We start from the raw sequence: 9,203 nt of genomic DNA on the forward strand, positions 1-9,203 counted from the left end.
CCGACTCCAACTCTTCACCACCCAGCCCACCTGCCCTGGTCACAGTAGCAGTTCTAACAATAGAAGAAGTCACAGCTCCATCATGGGCCCAGCCCATCCTCAACTTCTTAGTAAACAGAGAGTTGCCAACCGACGAGATCTCGGCAAGACAAGTTCAACCCCGAGCCGGAGCATACACAATAGTCAACCGAGAGCTTGTTAGGCGCAGCGTCACTGGAGTCTTTCAGCGCTTTGGCGAGCCAGAGAAGGGCATAGCAATCCTCAAGGACATCCACCAAGGCGAATGCGGCCACCACGTGGCCTCACGATCACTCGTCGCCAAAGCTTTCTGCCATGGATTCTTTTGGCCGACTGCTTTGGATGACGCCAAGGAGCTAGTCAAACACTGCAAAGGGTGCCAAGTTTTCAGTTCCAAGCAACACATGCCGGCTTCTGCACTCAAGACCATCCCCCTCACCTGGCCTTTTGCCGTCTGAGGGCTAGACATGGTCGGCCCATTCAAGATGGCACGTGGCGGCATGACACACCTGCTCTTCGCCGTGGAGAAATTTACCAAGTGGATTGAAGCAAAGCCGATCAAGAAGCTGAATGGGCCGACTGCCGTCACTTTCATCGCAGATATTACAACCCGGTACGGCGTGCTGCATAGCATCATCACCGACAATGGCACAAATTTTGCAAAGGGAGCACTGGCACGTTTCTGTGCAACACACGACATCCGGCTGGACCTAGCGTCTGTTGCCCACCCGCAGTCAAATGGCCAGGTCAAGCGAGCAAACGGCCTCATCCTCTCCGGCATCAAGCCCCGACTGGTCGTGCCACTAGAGCGTTCAGCCGGCTGTTGGCTCGACGAGCTGCCGGCCATCCTCTGGAGTTTGCGCACTACCCCAAACAAGTCAACCGGCTTCACCCCTTTCTTCCTTGTATATGGTGCCGAGGCTATCATCCCAACTAACATCGAGCTCGACTCACCTCGGGTCACCATATACACAAAGGCGGAGGCCAAGGAAGCACGTGAAGACGACGTCGACCTGCAGGAAGAGGGCCGGCTGTTAGCCCTCGCCGGTCCGCCATCTATCAGCAGGGTCTGCGCCGCTACCATAGCCTGAAGGTCAAGCCAAGATCCTTCCAAGAGGGCGATCTTGTGCTCCGGCTGATCCAGCGAACAGCCGGCCAGCACAAGCTCTCGGCCCCTTGGGAGGGCCCCTTCGTCATCAGCAGAGCTTTAGGCAACGACTCCTACTACCTAATCGACGCGCAGAAGCCGAAGGCACGCAAGAGAGATGATTCCAGCAAGGAGTCGGAACGACCACGGAACGCCAATCTCCTCCGAAGATTTTTCAGTTAAAAAGTAGTATGTATCACGCTAACTTTTGTACTAAGTACGAGACAAAGGGTCCCCCGAGGAGCACTCGGGGACTACCCTCTTTTATCTATGAATGATGGGTATCATGCCTATGAATATGTTACTACATTTGTTTTTTCGTCCGGCACCGGGCCTGACCAGTCGGCCCGGGGACTCGCCGCCTTAAGTTATATATAAAGTTCTGCCTGCAGTCAGACAAGTAGTGTGCCGGCACCCAAGCCTCCTCTTGCCAAAAGTCGCATCACGAAGAATCGACTGTCCGACTGGCAAGAGCCAAGGGCAGGAAAGGATGCCCACACGAAAAACGGCTAAGGACCAACGAACTTATATAACGCGAGCCGGCCTCCTGCCCCGCCAGCCGGCTACCAGAGCAGCCGGCTGGCCGGCTTCCCGTTCACCTTGTTGCAATCTAAGAAAGCTCGAGTACTTGCCTTCCCAAAACGACCAAGTCCTTCTCCAGCCACAGACTGCAGAGCAGCTGTCCGACTGGGAAGGCGGCGGCCAAGGAAAGGAGGCAAAGGAAAAAAGCTAAAAGGGTGAAAATCAAACATGAACGGAAGACAAACACATGCATAATATTTACACAAAAGACCTTTGAAAGGCCAGCATTCAACATAGTCTGAATACACCCCCAGTGGGTGGAACTGCGCAAATTTAAAGATTGTTCAAAAGAGTAACAAGCAGGAAAGCAAGGACGGCGGATCAGGCCAAGGGAATGACAGGCGAGTTGGGTAGGTTGGTGGAGTCGGCAGTGCCGGTTTGAGGAGTGACCGGCTGGCGAGTCTCAGCATCGTTGCTAGAGGCACGATCAGGCTGAGGCGGCCTGGTCGCTTCGCCATCTGGCACAACGTCTTCACCATCCTCTCCCTCTTCTCCTTCGCCCTCATCGCTGGAAGCAATCTCCTCCGTCGAGTCCTCACCTTCTGCCGGGTTCAGCCCAAACTACTCCTCCGGCTGAGCGACACCGACATCATCCACCTCAGGGGCAAAGGCGCTGGTGTTGGTGTCGGTGTACTCGGCGATCGCCAAGGTGCGCTGGACGATAGCCGGCCGCACCGCTTCCAGCTCCTTGTCAGCCTCCTGCCGCCAGGTGCTCAGGTAGTCCAAGTTCAGCCCAGGATACCAAGCTCGGACGAACTCCAGCGCCCGCCTAGCGCCGGACCGGGCCGCTGACGCTTTCCAGGCCTCGAAGCGGTCGACTGCGACCTCCAGCCAGTCGGCAGTCCGACATGGGGTGCGGGCAACCACCTCGCCGGGCCAGATGGCGGCCAGCACTTGCGCCCCGGCGCACTGAAGACGGCGGAGCATGCAGTGGGTTGGCTGCAGGCGGGCTTGAAGCGCCAGAAGCTGCTCCTCAAGTGATCGGCCGGCACCCGGTGCGATCTTGGCCCCTTCCTGCCGTCGCGCGTCGCGGTAGGCCTCGATGGCTTGGGTGGCGGCAACAGAGTGGTCGGGAAAGTAATCTGCACAAAGAAGAAACCAATAGCACAAAATCAAAAGACGAAATAGATGGCAGGAGGCAGGCAAAGAAACGAAGAAGAAGGCGGCCTACCGTTGATTAAGTCTTCCACCCGGCTATAGCCTTGACTCAGCGCCTGCCTTGCCTCGGCCCAGTTCGCCGCCTCGGTCTCATATTCGGCTTTGAGGGTAGCCTCACTGTCCTGCGCCGCCTTCAGGGCCGCCTTGTGGCTCTCCTCCTGGTCGGCCAGTTTCTTGGCCAGGCGATCGCGCTCTTGAGCCAGGACGGCGCACTCGGACTCCTTGGAGCGAAGGGCGGTCTGGGCTCTGCTTAGCTGGCTCCTAAAGTCAGCATTGGCCCCTGCAAATATGAAGAAAGAAGTCGTCAGGAAAAGATCCGACCTGACTGCTCAGCAATCGGCCCGAATCTCGGGGACTACACCCAGTGGGAGCGCTGACGCGCCCCCACTTGAGACAAAAGATGAAGCACTTACTCCGGCTCTCGGTCAGATCGGTGGTTTTCTGATTCAACTCCTGGGCCTGGGAGTTGAAGGCAGCCGCGCGGAGGTTATGATACTCCTGCAGATAAGATAAGTGATACAAGTAAGAACAAGACGGCAATCGGAGTCTACCAAGAAGTTCCAAGCCGCCTGCTCAGCAGCCGACTCGGAACTCGGGGACAACACCCAGTGGGTGTGCTGACGCGCCCCCATGGAAGAATCAGGAGCAATCAACGAAAAGTGGAAGGACTCTCCCGGATCACCGTTCGCATCGTGAGAAATTCTTGAGTGTACTGCTTCAGCGCGGTAGCTTGGGCCTGAAGCCGGTTCCGGACGTCCTGCGCCGCCATGTTCAGCACGGCCGTCCCACCGCCCGGCGTCCACTCGGACGAGCTATCGCTAGCCGCTTCCAGGTCCTGGGACGACGGGCCAGCGCCAGCGGCGTTTTTCGGATCCAGCGCTGAAGTCGCCTTCTCCGCGCGCCGACGAGACGGCGACATGACCACAAGGTCCGCCCCGACAGTCGGCTCACCTCCGGCCGGCTGTGCGGGCGGCGTGTCGGGCCGGCTACCTTGGCCCTTTCCAGTCGGCGGCGTCGGTTCCGTCTCCTTCCCCTTCGCTGTCTGGCCGCGGCTGGTCTCCTCCGTCGGGGGCACCGGAATGTCGGGAGCCGCGGTGCGAAGGGGGATGACAAGCAGCGGAGGCTGGTTGCGCTGGGCCTCCACCTCCTTCTCCGTGGCTGCGGCCTCTGCCTGGGCCTTGGCAGCCGCGTCGGCCCGAGCCTCCGCCAACTTCTCCCTCGCTTCCCGAGCCGCCCTCCGCTCCTCCGCCTCCCGCTCCTCCCGCGCTTCCCGTGCGTTTCGCTCCATCGCCTCTAGGAGATCGGCGTGGGGATCCACACAGCGGGAGCTTGAGGACCCTCCCGCGGGTCCGACTATGGAGGCGGCAGGGGCCCGTTCAAGAGAAAGTGGGGCCCTGTTTGATAAGTCAAGATGAAGGCTTAGAAGAATATCTACCGAAGAAGAAAAAGAAAGGCGTAAGAAAAATAACACTTACGTTGAAACCGACTGCAGCTGCTTCACCACCTTGCGGAAGCGGGCCACCTCCGCGGCCGACTCATCCCACTTGGTCGCCGCCGCGGTACTCTTGGGCTTCTTTGGCCGACTGCCAAAGTGGGTTGACATGGCCCGACATTTTTTGCGCGCCGCCACGAGCAGCCGGTGCGGCGGATGGGCTCGCGCCTTGATGATCGAGCGCCGACTGACGGCGCGGAACAACCTCGGCATCATCATCATCCGGCCAATCCTCGAAGGCGGCCCCAAGCCCAGTGCCGCCTGCCTCGCCGCCTTCCCCTGCGACATCGTCTTCCATGGCGGCCGCCCCCAGGTCCGGATCGTCTGCGTCGTCCATCATGCGGTCGGGGAGGAGCTGGCGTTCCACCCCCGCAGCCCCGATTGCCGACGGAATCATGGGGTTCTGCCAAAAACAAGCCGACTGGTCTGGAGTTGGCCATCATGAACCCGGCAACACGGAAAGAAGAAAAGAATAGAAACTTACCAAAGGCGGAGGATGGGCGCGAGAGTACGGCTCCTTGCCGTACTGCCACTCCTTGGTGAGCTTGCAGTTGGAAATATAGTTCACCATGTAAGACACCTCGGCGTGAGGCAACTCCTTGGTGCTTAGCCGACACGGGTCGAAGCGGCCGCTCATCTGGCAGATCATTGACGATGAGTCCAGCGCAAATTGTCTTCGGCATTGCAAGGCGGGTTCTTCTCCAAATTCTGTGTACCTATTGAACAGTGTCCGGTTTCTTGTAAATGTAGTGCTCCTTGGCTTCTACGCCCAATAATGGCTGTTTTCCACGTGTCAAACGAATACGAAAAGTCAGGGTGTTTTTTATATTTACACCCCTAGCCGCATGAATGAGCCGCCTATTTAAGGGGACGAGGATTTAGATCCAAAGCACACCTTCTCCCTTCCGCGAGTATTCATCAGAGTGCATCCGACAGAGGTCCATTCCATCATGGCTGGCCGCCGCAGCTCCTCCTCTCGCCCTTCCAGCCCTCAGCCTGGAGATTGGAAGATGTGCTCCATCCTGCACAGCGAGCTAGTGACGCTCCAGACCAAGGGATTTCTCCCCCGGCCTATATGGTCCCGGTTCAAGCCGGACTTGCCACCTATAATGGCGGAGAGCAAGCGGAGAGCGCCCCCAATCCCTCCAAAGGAGAGCCGGTATGCCTTGCCCCTTACTTAATAAGAGGGCTCGGATTTCCAATTCATCCGTTTCTCCGGGGGCTTCTGGAGTTCTATGGCCTCCAGCTGCACAACCTCACGCCTCCCTCCATATTGCATATCGCGGGCTTCGTAGCCCTTTGCGAGCTGTTCTTGGGCTGCGGGGCTCATTTCGCGCTGTGGAAAAGGCTATTCTGCCTTGTGCCCCGCTCTAAGGAGGGGTCAATATATCAAGTGGGCGGAGCCGAAGTGTGGTGCATCACCGGGACCGGATATCTATCCGGAACCCCAAAGAAGGCGTCCAAAGACTGGCCTTCGGAATGGTTTTATATAGAGGACGTCCCGCTGCCGGATCCTGTCCGGATTGGCCTCCCTGAGTTCGACAATGCTCCCCTAAAGAAGCGCCTAAGCTGGCGTCCATGGAGCCCTCAGAGGGAAAGTGACAGGGACGTTATTTACCTGATGGGCCGGATAAGATTGTTAGCTCATTCCGGACTGACCATGATCGGGGTCATGGCCACATGCATCATGCGAGGGGTGCAGCCGCTTCAGTATAGAGGCCTCCCCATGTGGGACTTCAACGGGGAGGACGACGCCACCCGCTACGGCCGTAAGGGGCTGGATTCGGCTGCCGCTCTAATAAAGACATTGTCCGCTTTGTACAAGGGAGAAGAGGAGGAATTTCTCCGCGTCAACCCAAGGGTGGATTTTCTATGTACAATCCCCCAAGTTGGGTAAGTGGACACTTTTACTTGCCCATCCGTTTTATATTACCATTGTTAAATTTTCAGTCTAACGACTTCAACGCCGGAACTGCGCCAGGCTGTTAAAGAAATAAACAGCCCTCCTCCACAACCCAAGGATCCGGGATGGTCCCTCGACCCGGCCTCTCAAGAGGATCCGGACTTATTTGTGGAGCTGATTGATGGAGTGTTTCATCAATTGAGCAAGGAAAACGCCTTGGTGGCCATTACGGACGATTATCCAGGGCTACTCCTAGCCTCACAGGTGTAGGATTTCGGGTTCCGGCAGACCCTTGAGGTTCGAACACTGGGGTGCGCACGGAGATTTCACCTTCTACCTACCTGCACCCCTCCACCTCGCTAAGATCTAAGCTATGGAAAGAACAACACAAGAGACACAGGGTTTATACTGGTTCGGGACACCGTTGTGGTGTAATACCCTACTCCAGTGTGTGGTGTGGTGGATTGCCTCTTGGGCTGATGATGATGAACAATACAAGGAAGAACAGCCTCGCGAGGGTCTGTTCTTTGCTGGGGGGACGAACTGCTAGGAGGAGTTCAGTCACCCTTCTCTCTCAGATTTCGATCCGATCCTTGATCCTCGATCTCGATCTCCAACCTGAACCTCAACCCCCTCTCCCTGTGGGTGGCTGGTCCTATTTATAGGCAATGGCCCTGGGCCTCTCCCCAAATATTGAGCGGGAACGGCGCCAACAATTAGCCATTTTGAAGGGGAACATCTAGTACACTTATCCTGACTAAAGTTGGTCCTCGCCTGCACAAAGCTCTGGTGGTGACGCCGTCTTGGGCTCCACGATGACCTCCGTCTTGCAGTCCTCCTCGTCTTGGTCTTGTTGCACTGAAATGGCAACCTTTGCCTGACGCCTCGGTACTCCGCGGCTGCGCTTGCCCCCTTTGCACCAAAGGGGAAAGGAGGACACTGCGCGGGCTGGCGCCCGCCTGACGCCCTTGGTCGTCATGGCTTGCGTCACGGGCACCTCGTGAGGTACCCTGCCTTGATCTCTCCGCCTCTTCGCGAGCCAGCCTGGTGAGGCCGTGCCTGAGGAAGCTCCGTGTCGTCCGCCCCGCGAAGCTTGGCCCCTCGCGAGGGTCTTGGGTCTGTGTTGATGAAGATGGGCCGTGCTGGGCCCCCCTTTGAGCCACGCCGCAGGCCGCAGGTAGGTAAGTCTGGGGACCCCCGTTCCCAGAACGCCGACAGTAGCCCCCGGGCCCAAGGCGCGCCTGGACTTGGCCGTGCAGGGAGGCGGAAGGGCAAGAGCGAAGCGCTGCGGGCCCTATCAGCCGGCGGCCTTGGGCGCCGCATGGCGGTTGATTGGACGTGGGCGTCTCCACTTCGCCATGGCGCCTCGGCAACTGCACGGATTGGACAAGCCCCTGCATGCAAAGCGGGTCATGATTACCTGCGATCATGGAGGTCGGCGGATGGCCTTCGCCAGCCATAAGTACGGAACGGCGCACGCCCTTCCAGTCCATCCCTTCTTGCTTCTCCTTCTTCCCGGTCCTTGCTCCGTCTTGCTGCGATGGCTCCGATCCGCCAGTTCTCGTCGGCAGAGAAGGGAAAGGCTCCCCGAGAGGAACCAGACCCGCTCCCACCGAAGAAACGGCTCGCCCTCCGTGGCCCGGACGAGGGGGCCCATCAGGTGGTGTCGAGGCCCTGGTGCGAGCGGGCACCACCGGGGTTCCCGCTTCCCTTCTACGCCCACATCGAGGGCCCTGAAGGAGTTGATGCTGATCGCCACGGGCGGGGCCGCCGATGGCGCCGATGGGTCACGAAGGTGTGGGTCGTCCCCCTGGGGTCCACATCGAGGGCTCCTCCCGAGAGTTCGTGCTCCACGCTGCCATGCCTCCTCAGTCTTGGATTCGCCTTCCTCCCTTCTTCACCTCCATCATCCCGCAGGGAGAACTCCTAGAGCTTTGGTTGCAGCACGCCGTTTGCAGCACCCTCGCGACAGAGGCAGAGGTCGCGGTCGTCGCCCCGGGCGAGGTCTTCATGACTCGAGGCTGGAGCGAAGTCGCCTGGGTTTGCAGGACAAGAGGCGCCTTCACGATCCACTTGGAGTATGACGGTGCTTCGGTGATGTTCTTCAAGGTCTTCGATGCGAACGGGCGCCGGCTGGAGTGCTGCCACGGGAGAGGTGGCCGGGACCCTGTTGCGGCGAGGACTGGGCCCGCCGACCGCTCCCTTGGTGGCTCCTCAGGCGGCGAAGGCGTCAGAGGTTCTAGCGACTCCGGCGAGCTCTTCGTGACTCCGGAGACGAGCGACGACAGCTACGAGCCCCCGAGCCGGCGCCGCTCCTGGAGCAGGGCGGGCTCGTCAGGCCGTCGCCGCCTCTGATCTGGATGGGGTTGGCGCCGGTGCTTGACGACCCACTGCTGATGATGGCGTCGTTTGCAGGGGCGCGCGTAGTTAGCGTCCTTTTAGGATCTGTTCCCTGTGAGGAATCAAAGACGCGTCCCGTGGGGGCTTGTAAGGTGCATGTGATCCTGTTTTGTTAATATAACCCTTGTCGTAGAATTGTGCGAGTTGCTCATTCCGTCTTAGCTCAGTTCTCCCTTTCGAACCTCACGAGGGCATGGTGCTCTGCGCCGACAGGTCCCAGTCCCAAGGCGGCTTCGGCCGTCGCTGGTATGCCAGGTCACGATGCCATGGTCAAGGCCAGGAGGTGAGCGACCCGGAGTCCAGTAAGAGTGTAGGATCGAAAGTATGTCTAGAGGGGGGTGATTAGACTACTTGACCAAATAAAAACTTAACCTTTTCCCAATTTTAGTTCTTCGCAGATTTTAGCTATCTTAGGACAAGTCAAGCAATCATCACACTATTCAAGCAAGCATGCAAAGAGTATATTGGCAGCGGAAAGTAAAGCATGCAACTTGCAAGAATGT

The 9,203-nt window shown here is 58.4% G+C and overlaps 1 protein-coding gene across 1 annotated transcript; it reads right to left on the reverse strand.

The window, feature by feature from the left end:
- Positions 1 to 2,859: 2,859 nt before the first annotated feature.
- On the reverse strand, positions 2,860 to 4,193 carry LOC147973076 (uncharacterized). Its single transcript, XM_087524259.1, has 3 exons — positions 3,580 to 4,193; positions 3,319 to 3,404; positions 2,860 to 3,185 (listed from the first exon to the last, which is right to left on the reverse strand). The coding sequence occupies exons 1-3, from the start codon at positions 4,191 to 4,193 to the stop codon at positions 2,860 to 2,862; spliced, it is 1,026 nt and encodes a 341-aa protein (XP_087380385.1).
- Positions 4,194 to 9,203: the final 5,010 nt, after the last annotated feature.

The sequence above is a fragment of the Triticum urartu genome, chromosome 5A (assembly GCF_056163025.1).
Source record: "Triticum urartu cultivar PI428250 chromosome 5A, HENAU_Tu73, whole genome shotgun sequence".
In the NCBI taxonomy this organism is placed as follows: Eukaryota; Viridiplantae; Streptophyta; class Magnoliopsida; order Poales; family Poaceae; genus Triticum; species Triticum urartu.

Bases quoted from the DNA above. Each gene is read 5' to 3' on its own strand.
- LOC147973076 (XM_087524259.1), bottom strand. From the start codon at position 4,193: ATGGAGCGAAACGCACGGGAAGCGCGGGAGGAGCGGGAGGCGGAGGAG. The intron at 3,405-3,579 runs GGAGAGTCCTTC...ATCTTATCTGCA, and splicing joins ACGATGCGAACGGTGATCCG to GGAGTATCATAACCTCCGCG. The intron at 3,186-3,318 runs GTAAGTGCTTCA...TCATATTTGCAG, and splicing joins CGATCTGACCGAGAGCCGGA to GGGCCAATGCTGACTTTAGG.